At 45.0% G+C, this 14,140-nt stretch overlaps 1 protein-coding gene across 1 annotated transcript in view; it reads right to left on the minus strand.

The window, feature by feature from the left end:
• The window catches only part of SHANK1 (SH3 and multiple ankyrin repeat domains 1), a 618,796-nt gene that overhangs the window by 284,415 nt on the left and 320,241 nt on the right, over nt 1-14,140 (minus strand). The window contains exon 9 of the mRNA XM_088482950.1: nt 12,384-12,461. Within this exon, the coding sequence (XP_088339076.1) occupies nt 12,384-12,461 (78 nt within the window). The remainder of the gene's footprint in view (nt 1-12,383; nt 12,462-14,140) is intronic.

Raw genomic sequence — 14,140 nt, forward strand, 5'->3', positions numbered from 1 at the left:
CGCATGTGATCTGAGCGTAACCAGGGAGAGACACAGGCTGCTGCAGTGATGCGGGGACACAGACTACTGTAGAGACACCAAGGGGGGGGTTCTGAAATGATAGTCTATAGTTATGGGGGAGTGTTGCCAAATTACTGCCTTCCCACGGGTGACAGTAAATCCTAGTTTTGGCCCTGATATGCCTAGTAGTAAAGTGCATTTCAGTTTTATATGCAGGGTACCAATATAATGACTAATGGCTGCCTGCAGTGTCTTCAAGCTTTGGTAGCGGTTATTTGCCCACATTGGAGAGTGCTTATTGATTTAGCTTGTATTATATTGTGAGCTCTCGCTCAGTCTCCCATCTGCTCCTTCTTTATCAACCTCTCAGTCCTTGCTCTACATCTAGGTACAATCTGTTATACCGACTGTCGGAGCTGCAGACCTTTGTGGCGTCTTATAAATAAACCCTGATAATGATGATGGTAAATACAGCAAGAAGTAAAACACTGAATATGACACATCCATTGACATTGGGCCTAATTCAGAGATGAACGCAAACCTGATGGTTTACGTACATCACCAATATTTTTTGTACTGCGCATGTGCTGCGTCATTGGACGAAGGGCAGCTGCAGACATCAGGTGAGTGAGTCTGCAACCGTTTGGGGGTGGGGAGAGGGCAGCGACGGGGAACATTTCTGGTGCTTAACTGGTCCTGGCAGCGTGAAAAAAACGGCCATCCAGAGTAACGTTATGACAAATGTTCACGCAAATGATCCGATGCTGCATCTTCGGGCGCACCCATGGTTTACAAAAGCATGTGGTGGGCGTCTTTCTACTATAAACACCTCCTGCTGCTTTTGCATATTTTAGCCCTTCCACTGCATACAAAGACAGTGCAATACTGTCCATCTCTGATTCAGGCCCATAGGCCACACCTGATCCACAGTGGTCGCTGCCCCCAGTAGCACACACAGGGGGGGTTTCTGAGTTCTGACAGACTCCAGAGTAGGCATCATGCTCTTAAGCCCCACCCCCTTGTGGCAAAATGAAGCGATTCGTGGGTCAATAGGGAGGCAACGGAGCCAGTATGATGCAATTCAATTAGAATTGCGTCATTTGGCTCCGCCCCCGACTGACCCGCGATTCAATGCATTTTCACGCTATGGGGAGGGGCTTAATTAAATGGTGCCAGGTCTGCAAGGTAAGTGGCAGTAAGTGTGTAATGTACGTGTGTGTATATATGTATGTGTGTGTATGTCTATATATCTCTGTATATGTATATATTTTTGTGTAATATATATATGGACAGGTGTGGGCAATTCCCTTGTTATTTCATTATCAATTAAGCAGTTAAAAGGTCTGGAGTTGATTCTAGGTGTGACATTTGCATTTAGAATCAGTTGCTGTCAACTCTCAATATGAGATCCAAAGAGCTGTCACTATCAGTGAAGCAAGCCATCATTAGGCTGAAAAATCAAAACAAACCCATCAGAGAGATAGCAAAAACATTAGGTGTGGCCAAATCAACTGTTTGGAACATTCTTAAAAAGAAAGAACGCACCGGAGAGCTCAGCAACACCAAAAGACCCGGAAGACCACGGAAAACAACTGTGGTGGATAACAAAAGAATTATTTCCCTGGTGAAGAAAAACCCCTTCACAACAGTTGGCCAAATCAAGAACACTCTCCAGGAGGTAGATGTATATGTGTCAAAGTCAACAATCAAGAGAAGACTTCACAAGAGTGAATATAGAGGGTTCAGCACAAGATGCAAACCATTGGTGAGCAACAAAAACAGGAAGACTAGATTAGAGTTTGCCAAACAACATCTAAAAAAGCCATTACAGTTCTGGAACAACATCCTATTGACAGATGAGACAAAGATCAACTTGTACCAGAGTGATGGGAAGAGAAGAGAAGGAAAGGAACTGCTCATGATCCAAAACATACCACCTCATCAGTGAAGCATGGTGGTGGTAGTGTCATGGCGTGGGCATGTATGGCTGCCAATGGAACTGGTTCCCTTGTATTTATTGATGATGTGACTGCTGACAAAAGCAGCGGAATGAATTCTGAAGTGTTTCAGGCAAAATGATATGCTCATATTCAGTCAAATGCTTCAGAACTCATTGGACAGCGCTTCACAGTGCAGATGGACAATGACCCGAAGCATACTGCAAAAGCAACCAAAGAGTTTTTTAAGGCTAAAAAGTGGAATGTTATGCAATGGCCAAGTCAATCCCCTGACTTGAATCCAATTGAGCATGCATTTACTTGATGAAGACAAAACTGAAGGGAAAATGCCCCAAGAACAAGCAGGAACTGAAGACATTTGCAATAGAGGCCTGGCAGAGCATCACCAGGGATGAAACCCAGCGTCTGGTGATGTCTATGCGTTCCAGACTTCAGGCTGTAATTGCCTGCAAAGGATTTGCAACAAAGTATTAAAAAGTGAAAGTTAGATTTAGGATTTTTTAGTTTGTCCCATTACTTTTGGCCCCTTAAAAAGTGGGAGGCACATATAGAAACCGTTGTAATTCCTACACAGTTCACCTGATTTCTATGTAATTACCCTCAAATTAAATCTGAAAGTCTGCAGTTAAATCACATCTTGTTTGTTTCATTTCAAAGCCATTGTGGTGGTGAATAGAGGACAAAATATGAAAATTCTGTCAATGTCCCAATATTTATGGACCTGACTGTATATATAGGATACTTGGCACTCTTGCTTAACTTAACAAGCTGCACTGGGTGCCGTCCTTTGTGGATAGATACATAATGTGGCAATGAATAGGCGGCACTCGCAGCTACACAAGCATCAAAAATCGGAGGTCCTGTTCCCCTCAAGTTCAACGTTTCAAATTTAATGTAAATTTTTCATCCAGATGAAAAGTTGACATTAAATTTGAAACATTGAACTTGAGTTGTGTAGCTGCGAGTGCCGCCTATTCAGTGCCACTATATAAATATATATATGTGTGTGTGTGTGTGTGTGTGTAAGGTCGACATTTTGCCATGAAAATGGTCGACACACAAATGGTCGACACTTCATTTTTTTAAGGGTTAGGCACTTCCCGGAGGGTTAGGGTTTGGCACTTAACCCGACGGTTAGGCTTTGGCACTTAGCCCCGCGGTTAGGGTTAAACACCAGGAGGGTTGGGTTGGGGTTAGGCACTAGAAGGGATTGTTAGGATCAGTCACCTACGCCGACAGTTAGAGTTAGACACCAGGAGGGAGGGTGAGGTTTAAGCACCAAGGGGAGGGTTATAAAATGTTTTTCTGAATATTTGTGTGTCGACCATTTTTATGTCGACATTTGGTCGCAGTTGACATTTGTACTTATCGACCTTCTTCCATGTCGACCTATTGCTGTCTAACATCTAGGGGTATATTTACTAAACTGAGAGTTGTTAGAAGTGGAGATGTTGCACATAGCAACCAATCAGATTCTACTTAACATTTAACTAGCACCTTCTAGAAGATAATTGCTAGAATCTGATTGATTTCTATGGGCAGCATCTCCCCTTCTAACAACTCTCACTTTAGTAAATATACCCCCTGGTGTCTATCTAGACATTATCAACCTTTTAACTGTATATCTTTTATACCACAATATGCCTTCATAATAATTGCTGATAGGTTTCTGTGTATACCTTCACTGTGCAGATCTGCACCTACGTGATGTAATACATAATCTCCGCTCATTACATCACTTAATTATTAACTTTATTATTAACTTTTATTTATTAGGCGCCAGATAGTGCCGTAGCACAGTAGACAGTAAACATAGAAAACATTTCTCAGTAACAGAGTGTGATACTGTAATACCACTTTCAGACAGAAAATGGCAAAAAAAACAGCTTTTATGCGGCATTTTGCGTGCCAGGTTTTTTTGCCATTTTCAATAGATAGAGCGCTTCTAATTTGTAACCAAAGCAGCTTTCTTAAACAAAATAAATTGTCTTAAATTATGTGTTGTACCAGAAAGCGCTATAAATTAAGTGTAATAAATACAATAAATATGCCTAAAATAATAGCAAAAAATAAATAAATAAATAATTAAAAAAAATATATATATATATTTTTTTAAAGTTACTCATTGTAACGAAACATGTTGGTGAAGGAAGGCACCCAGCAACAGTGAGTTTACTCTTTTGTGGAAACTCCCATGGACTATCAGCTTACAGCGCTCAGGACGGAGCAGAGTGATCGTGCAGCCGCTTGCCAAAAACTGGACAGAGTGAACACCGCTGACAGCACGTCGGCTAGCTGCACTAACTGTGGACAGAAGATCACTCGGTAGGGTAAGACAGGGAAAGTTTTTCAGTACTTATTGTGCCGGACCCCAAGAGGTTAATCATCACATTCAAACAGGGGCTATAAACATCTTTTAAGTGTGCATTTTATGTGTCCTATTAACTGATTACACCCTGCAGATCCGTTTTTACTATACATTTATTTTATATATTATATATACTTTTTTTTTTCTAATTTATTTTTATATTTATATATTTTTTATTATTTAAAAAAAATATATTTTTTTTTTATTTTTTTTTTATTTTATTTTTTTGCTATTATTTTAGGGATATTTATTGTATCTATTGCCATTTTCTGTCTGATACCCCTTTCACACAGGAAAATGAAAATCCTGGGTATTTCACTTTTATCTGGTAATTTGCTAAACAACCTCGGTTTAATTCCCTGTGTGAAAGGGTCAACCTGGGACTTAATTCCCGGGTCTACAACCCTGCAAAAAACCAGGGTCGGAGACATGGGAATTTAGGCCCTGATTCAGAGCTGGACGCTCTGACAGAGCGCTCGCTCTGAATCAGGGCGTCTTTTTTTTATTTTATGGAGCGGCCTCCTGGCCGCTCGCATTGCTGTGGGTTTCCACCCACAGCTAATGCGAGCGGCCAGGATGATGGTCGCGATTGTCAAGACCATCGCGACCATCGGGCTTGCGACAAGCCCCTTGTGGTAGGTCTCGTGGCCACAAGCCCCAGAAAGCTTTCGGCTCAAACAGAGCCGAAAGCTCTCCAACTGACATCACTTGTGTTGTCAGTGGGGCCTCCCCCAGACGGTAGGCATTCTCATGGGAACGCCTCCGTCTGGGCAGCCCCCCCCGGGTCCGCCCACCAAAGGGGGCGTGCTGTCACTCAACATCGACAGCACGCCCCCTTTGGTGCGAGACCCGGAGCGACGGATTGCCCGTCGCTATCCGGATCTCGCGCATGCGCACGACGGAGCCGGCTCCGTCGTGCGCATGTGCTCTGGGCCACCATCGACCCAGTTGCGAGCGCTCAGCGTTTGCAACCGGGTCTGAATCAGGCCCTTAGTCCCGTGATGACCCTTTCACACAGGGAAAAATCCCGGGTTGTTTAGCAAATTACCAGGTAAAAGTGAATTACCCGGGATTTTCATTTTCAGTGTGAAAGGAGAATTATTTAGAGTTAATTCTAATATGGATTGTTAGATATACTGAAGTGCCAGACGCTGGGAACGTAGTAGTTATGTGGGAAATAACCATAAGAGTTTTCCCTTCTCTTGGGACAGCGACCCTGATTCAGAGCCGGACGCTCTGACAGAGCGCTCGCTCTGAATCAGGGCTGGCCTTCTTGTTTTTTAGAGCGGCCTCCTGGCCGCTCACATAGCTGTGGGTGACCACCCACAGCTATAGCGAGCGGCCATGATGATGGTCGCGATGGTCAAGACCCAGAGAGCTTTCGGCTCTAACAGAGCCAAGAGCTCTCCCACTGACATCACTTGTGATGTCAGTGGGGCCGGCCCCAGACGGTAGGCGTTCCCATGGGAACGCCTCCGTCTGGGCAGCCACGCCCCTGGCCCGCCCACCAAAGGGGGCGTGCTGTCACTCAATATCGACAGCACATCCCCTTTGGTACGAGACCCGGAGCAACGGAGTGCCCATCGCTATCCGAGTCTCGCGCATGTGCACGACGGAGCCGGCTACGTCGTGCGCATGTGCACTGGCCTACCATCGACCCGGTTGCGAGCGCACAGTGCTTGCGACTGGGTCTGAATCAGGCCCAGCATTTGTTTGTAACCTGTCACAAGAGAGTATTCAAAGAGAATGTAAAAGTATTTATGCTAATGCTGCTAAAAATTTAATTTTGATTTTATACAGGTGAAGATTTCCAGGTGAAATTAAAATAATTAATTACTGTATTACTTTTTGTTGATGGGATTTTTAATCTATGTTTTCAGTATGTCTAGTCTTGTCTAACACTTAAGCCAGGTACACATTATGCAATAATCGGACTGATCAACTGATTTTTGAATGCTCGGTTCTATAATCTCAGAGTGTGCAGGGAGCACACAGAGACGATTATTGGGCCTGATTCTGAGCAGAACGCTATTCCATTGTTCACACAGTTGAACGATTATCGGTGGTCTGAGCATGCGTCCCAACCGCATTGTGCATGTGCTGCAAATGAATTGCGATTGCGCACGCTATGCTAATGCGATCTGTGAGAGTATGCATTACCGTCCGGCCCATTGTTCCAAAAGCAGCGTGATCGGATGATCGGACATTTGTCAAACTATGAGCTGGTATCCTGCACATTTTGTAGTGTGTATGAATTTATAATGAACTGTCCGACATTTGTGCCCATAGTTCATTTAAACACGTCAAGTTTGTGACAAGCTTTTGGGCAGATAATTGTTCAGAACGGAATGATAAATCACCATTGTGAACCATTAGGCAGGCCCCCAAACAGAGGCAGTTTGTCAATTACACTGCGTGTAAGATCACAGTGCAACCAGAGGTGCTACACCATCGCAGCAAATGTGCACTGCGGCTGTGGCGCATAAAAGATACATCGGTCATTTGCACCGAATCGAAAGAGCGTCCACCTCTGATCAGCCACATAAATCCAAAAATGACTGCATGACTGCACATTGCATAGACAGAGCATGTCAGTTATACACAAATGAAAACAGGTTGTATACATTCTAATAATAAATATATATATATATATACATAGAGTATATATATATATATATATATATATATATATATATTAGGGGTGAGCGGGTTCGGATTTCTGAAATCCGAACCCCCCCGAGCCCCCCCGATCCGAGTCAGGCTCGACTTTTCCCGCCTGACTCGGATCTGAAATTGAGGCAAAACGTCATCATCCCGCCTTCCGGGTCTCGCGGGTTTTGGATCCTATATAAGGTACCCGCGTCGGCGCCATTTTCTCACTCGGCAGTGGACAGTGAAGAGGGAGGGTGGGAGTTAGGGCTGGCTGGGCTATGTAGTGTAGTGTAGTGCAGAGTAGTGTTGTGCTGTGCTGCGCTGTGCTGCTGTTGTCCATAGGGGCTGTGTCCACTACTTCAAAGTCCATAGGGGCTGGCTGTGTTGTGCTGTGCTGCTGTTAATAGGGGCTGTGTCCACTACTTCAAAGTCCATAGGGGCTGGCTGGACTGTGTTGTGCAGTCAGTTCTCCATAGGGGCTGTGTCCACTCCAAAGTCCTGTGCAGTGTCCCAGTCCTAAAGGGGTGCTGTACTGTTGTCCAGGGGGTACTCTGTCCATCAGGGGTGCTCCCCCCAAGTGCTAAAAAAATAATATTTTTTCTGTGTTTGTGAATTGTGTGCACAGTAGCCGCACGTGCATCAACAAAGTAGTGCCAAGCGTGCGCCTGTGTCATAAGTAAAGGGCCGGCTGGCTTGACCGTTAAAGGGTGCTGTAACCCCCAATGTACACTACAAACCAACTAACAAAATATTTTTTCTGTGTTTGTGAATTGTGTGCGTAGTAGCCGCACGTGCATCAACAAAGTAGTGCCAAGCGTGCGCCTGTGTCATAAGTAAAGGGCCGGCTGGCTTGACCGTTAAAGGGTGCTGTAACCCCCAAAGTACACTCCAAACCAAAAAAATATATATTTTCTGTGTTTGTGAATTGTGTGCGCAGTAGCCGCACGTGCATCAACAAAGTAGTGCCAAGCGTGCGCCTGTGTCATAAGTAAAGGGCCGGCTGGCTTGACCGTTAAAGGGTGCTGTAACCCCCAAAGTACACTCCAGTCCAAACCAAAAAAAAAATTATTTTCTGTGTATGTGAATTGTGTGCGCAGTAGCCGCACGTGCATCAACAAAGTAGTGCCAAGCGTGCGCCTGTGTCATAAGTAAAGGGCCGGCTGGCTTGACCGTTAAAGGGTGCTGTAACCCCCAAAGTACACTCCAAACCAAAAAAATATATATTTTCTGTGTTTGTGAATTGTGTGCGCAGTAGCCGCACGTGCATCAACAAAGTAGTGCCAAGCGTGCGCCTGTGTCATAAGTAAAGGGCCGGCTGGCTTGACCGTTAAAGGGTGCTGTAACCCCCAAAGTACACTCCAGTCCAAACCAAAAAAAAAATTATTTTCTGTGTTTGTGAATTGTGTGCGCAGTAGCCGCACGTGCATCAACAAAGCGCCAAGCGTGCGCCTGTGTCCCATAAGTAAAGAGCCGGCTGGCTCATTTCTTAAAGGGTGGTGTAACCCACAAAGTGCACAACTCTCCAGCAAAAATAAAAAAATATTTTCTGTGTTTAGCCGCACGTATATATCAAATCGATATAACATAAATGGAGGACTAAACTTTCTCCGATAAAAATAAAATAGAGAAAGATCAAGAACCACTTCCTCCTAGTGCTGAAGCTGCTGCAACTAGTCATGACATAGACGATAACATGCCATCAACGTCGTCTGCCAAGGCCGATGCCCAATGTCATAATAGAGGGCACATACAATCCCAAATGACAAAGTTCAGGAAAATGACCTTGAAAAAAACATTTAAATCAGCTGAAGAGAAACGTAAACTTGCCAATATGCCATTTACGACACGGAGTGGCAAGGGACGGCTAAGGTCGATCCCTAGTATGTTCATGACTAGTGGTTCAGCTTCACATGACGATGGAAGCCCTCCTCCCACTAAAAAAATCAAAAGAGTTAAGCTGGCAAAAGCACAGCGAAGAACTGTGCTTTCTAAGAAGATATTACAAATCCCCAAGGAGAGTCCAAGTGTGGTGGTGGTTGCGATGCCTGACCTTCCCAGCACTGGACGGGAAGAGGTGGCTCTTTCCACCATTTGCACGCCCCCTGCAAGTGCTGAAAGGAGCACCCACAGTCCACTTGCTGATATGCAAATTGAAGATGTCACTGTTGAAGTACAACAGGATGAGGATACTGGTGTAGCTGGCGCTGAGGAGGAAGTTGGCGAGGAGGATTCTGATGGTGATGTGGTTTGTTTAAATCAGGCTCCGGGGGAGACAGTTGTTGTCCGTGGGATGAAAAAGCCCATCACGGTCATGCCTGAGCAGAAGACCAAACATTCCACCTCTTTGGTCTGGCAATATTTCTATCCAGATCCGGACAACAACTGTCTTGCCATATGTACCATATGTAAAGGTGAAATAAGTAGGGGTAGGGACGTCAACCACCTAGGAACATCCTCCCTTATACGGCACCTGCAGCGCGTTCATAAAAAGTTACTGTCAAGTTCAGAAACTTTGGCTAAGACCGTAAGCAGTCCAGGGACACCTAAATCCCGTTGTCCTGTTGTATCCAAGCGCCTGCAAACCACACCGTCAACTCCCTCCTCGTCAATTTCCTCCTTAGTCAGGATCGGAAGTAGTCCTGCAGGCCATGTCATGGCATGACTGACTCTCCTATCCGGGATTCCTCCGGAGGATCCTGCATTGCTACGCCTACTGCTGCCGCTGCTGCTGTTGCTGCTGCTGGGAGTCGTTCATCATCCCAGAGAGGAAGTAGGAACACCACTACTTTTACTAAACAATTGACCCTCCAACAGTCCTTAGCGAGGAGGATGAAGTACGACAGCAGTCATCCTGAAGCAAAACGTACAACTGAGGCCTTGACTGCTATGTTGGTGTTAGACGTGCGTCCGGTATCCGCCATTAGTGCAGTGGGATTTAGACAATTGATGGAGGTAGTGTGTCCCCGGTTCCAAATCCCGTCTAGATTCCACTTCACTAGGCAGGCGATATCGAGACTGTACAGAAACGTCAGAAAAAGTGTCCTCAGTGTCCTGAAAAATGCCGTTGTACACAATGTCCACTTAACCACGGACATGTGGACAAGTGGAACAGGGCAGACTAAGGACTATATGACTGTGACAGCCCACTGGGTAGATGTATCACCTTACGCAGCAACAGCAGCAGCGTCACCAGTAGCAGCATCTCAGAAACGCCAGCTCGTTCCAAGGCAGGCTACGCTGTGTATCACCGGTTTCAGTAAGAGGCACACCGCTGACAACCTCTTAGAGAAACTGAGGGAAATCATCGCCCAGTGGCTTACCCCACTTAGACTCTCCTGGGGATTTGTGATATCTGACAACGCCACCAATATTGTGCGGGCATTACATCTGGGCAAATTCCAGCACGTCCCATGTTTTGCTCACACAATAAACTTGGTGGTGCAGAATTTTCTGAAAAGCGACAGGGGCGTGCAGGAGACGCTTTGGGTGGCCCGAAAAATTTCTGGCCACTTTCGCCATTCAGCGACTGCGTGCCGAAGACTGGAGCGCCAGCAAACACTCTTGAACCTGCCCCGCCATCACCTGAAGCAAGAGGTTGTGACGCGGTGGAACTCAACCCTCTATATGCTTCAGAGGATGGAGGAGCAGCAAAAGGCCATACAAGCCTATACATCCACCTATGACATAGGCAAAGGAGGGGGTATGCACCTGACTCAAGCGCAGTGGAGAATGATTTCCGTGTTGTGCAAGGTTCTCCAGCCCTTCGAACTTGCCACACGTGAAGTCAGTTCAGACACTGCCAGCTTGAGTCAGGTCATTCCCCTCATCAGGCTTTTGCAGAAGCAGCTGGAGATAGTGAAGGATGAGCTAAGACGGAGCGATTCGGCTCGGCATTTGGGACTTGTGGATGAAGCCCTTCATTCGCTTTGCCAGGATTCCAGGGTGGTCAATCGGTTGAAATCAGACCACTACATTTTGGCCACCGTGCTCGATCCTAGGTTTAAAGCCTATGTGGTGTCTCTCTTTCCGGCCGACACAAGCCTGCAGAGGTGCAAAGACCTGCTGGTGAACACACTGTCAGCTGAAGCGGATCGTGACACGTCAACAGCTCCTTCTTCATTTTCTCCCGCAACTGGGGCTGCCAGGAAAAAACTTAGGTATCCTAAGCAACCCGCTGGCGGTGATGCAGGGCAGGCAGAACCAAGTTTGGACATCTGGTCCGGACTAAAGGACCTGGCAACAATTTCTGACATGTCTACTGTCACTGCATATGATACTGTCACCATTGACAGAATGGTGAAGGATTACATCGGTGACAGCATCCAAGTAGGCATGTCAGACAGTCCATACCTGTACTGGCAGGAAAAAGAGGCAATTTGGAGGCCCCTGTACAAACTGGCTCTATTTTACCTGAGTTGCCCCCCCTCCAGTGTGTACTCCGAAAGAGTGTTTAGTGCAGCCGGGAACCTTGTCAGCGAAAGGCGTAGGAGGTTGCTTCCACAGAATGTGGAGAAGATGATGTTCATCAAAATTAATTATCAGCTCTTCCAGGGAGACCAGCCTCCAGAACGTACAGAGGGACCTGTGGTGGTGGATTCCAGTGGGGACGAGTTAATACTCTGTGAGGATGAGGATGTACACACTGAAGAGGGTGAGGAATCGGTGGATGAGGATGACATCTTGCCTCCGTAGAGCCAGTTTGTGCAGGGACAGATTAATTGTCAGCTTGTTTTTTGGGGGCCCAAACGAACCAATCATTTCAGCCACAGTTGTGTGGCAGACCCTGGCGCTGAAATGATTGCTTTGTTAAAGTGTGCATGTCCTGTTTATACAACATAAGGGTGGGTGGGAGGGCCCAAGGACAATTCCATCTTGTACCTCTTTTTTTTCTTTGCATTATGTACAGTTTGGGGCCTAGTTTTTCAAACTGCCATCCTGTCTGCCACTGCAGTATCACGCCTAGATGGGTCACGTGTTTGTGCCGCCCACTCGTGTCGCTTAGCATAGTCATCCAGCTACCTCGGTGCAACCTTTTGGACATAAAAACACTATTGTGAGGTGTGAGGTGTTCAGAATAGACTGGAAATGAGTGGAAATTAAGGTTATTGAGGTTAATAATAGCATAGGAGCAGAAAAACCTACAAATTCTGTGATTTTAGCTGTTTTTATGCTTTTTTTAAAAAAAATACAGATCCAAAACCCAGAACCCAAAACACGGAAGGGTGGTTTTGGCAAAACCAATCCAGATCCAAAACACGAAGAAAGATCCAGATCCAAAACCAAAACACAAAACACGAAAAGTGGCCGGTGCACACCCCTAATATATATATATATATATATACATATATATGTATATATATATATATATATATGTGCTTTTTAATGTAAAATAGCAAAGTACTAACCTGGAAGGGGGTTTGTCCGCTGTGATTCTTGATATCTTTGCTCGCCCCACGATACAGCAGCACCCGAGCACAGGTTTCCTAGTGAATAAAGAAATAATTCAGTGTAAGAAGTAAGATATACTGTAGGAGGTACCAGCATTATATTCAGGGCAGTCACAGTAAGAAACACTGCAGAAATCAAATGCATAAAAGGTAAATGTGCATGTGTGACTGGGACTGGGGAGCTTCATGCGTATTTGTGAGTGACCAGAGCCGAGTGTCAGGGCAGAGCATAGATCTAAATAGAAAACAATTGACCTGAAGCTGCAGGTGTATAGGGTTGTCAAACCTCTAAAGTGCAATAGTAATGAGACACCTGCGCTGTTATGTAATTAAAAACACATTGAATATATAACACTGATGGACAGTAAATAAAAATAAAAATGTTTAATACATCAATACAAGTAAATAAACATGTAAATGAGCTAGAGAGGTGATTACATGTTACTTTTCACTAGGAGCGGATCAAGTGGATCTCACTATGACCTATACTATATTTATACCAAGCCATGTGCATTTTTTAGAGCACCTCTCTAGCTCATTTAGAGCACTCTTACATGTTTATTTACTTGTATTGATGGATTAAACATTTTTATTTTTATTTACTGTCCATCAGTGTTATATATTCAATGTGTTTTTAATTACATAACAGCGCAAGTGTCTCACCTATTTATTAGCAGAGCATAGATCTATCTAATCTATCTATCTATCTCATATCTATCTATATATCTACAGTATATTCACCCTAATGCGGAGCTGTATGCATTTTATAGAGCACCCATCCACTATCCGTATGCTTAGTAAGATCGCCGTCGACATGATAAGGACACTCCTGCACCAGTCAATACTTCATGTCAGACATATTTACGCTTCTGTCCAATTCTTCAGAGTCTGCAATTGCAATGACATGCCCACACAGAACTACACGCCCTACAGGAGAACACCATGTTACAGCCCTGTTATGCCTCTTCAGTCGCATCACCTATAATTGCGTACGCATGGTTCCGCAGCATGCACAGTGCAAAAATGCAATATATGCTCTGCAAACGGGAGGAACACATGGCTCTGTATCAGTTTCCTAGTGTGCAAGATACGTAAGAGAGTTGGTACTGTACTGCTGTTTCTGCATGGTGACGGGGCAAATAAGATTTATAGGATTTGCAAGTATGTAGTCAAAATGTCGACATTCAGAATGTCGTCATGGTCTGAATGTCAACAGACCATGTTAGGGTGCTGTTATTGTTAGAGTGCAGCTAGGGTTAGATTAGGGTTAGGCTACAGTTAGGGTTAAGCTGTGGTTAGAGTTAGGCTGCGGTTAGGGTTACGCTGCTATTAGGGTCAGACTAGGGTTAGGCTATAGTTATGGTTAAGTTGCGGTTAGCGTCAGACTAGGGTTAGGCTATAGTTAGGGTTAAACTGCGGTTAGGGTGCGGTAAGGGTTAGATTAGAGTTAGGCTGCGGTTAGGGTTACGCTGCTGTTAGGGTTAGATTAGGGTTAGGCTACATTTAGGGTTAAGCTGCGGTTAGAGTTACGCTGATGTTAGGGTTAGATTAGGCTTAGGCTATAGTTAGGGTTAAGATGCGCTTAGAGTTAGGCTGCGGTTAGGGTTAGATTAGAGTTAGGCTATGGTTAGGGTTAAGCTGCGGTTAGAGTTAGGCTGCGATTAAGGTTACGTTGCTGTTAGGGTCAGACTAGGGTTAGGCTATAGTTAGGGTTA

Source organism: Taudactylus pleione, unplaced genomic scaffold, assembly GCF_031769625.1.
Source record: "Taudactylus pleione unplaced genomic scaffold, aTauple2 ptg000301l, whole genome shotgun sequence".
Classification (NCBI taxonomy): Eukaryota; Metazoa; Chordata; class Amphibia; order Anura; family Myobatrachidae; genus Taudactylus; species Taudactylus pleione.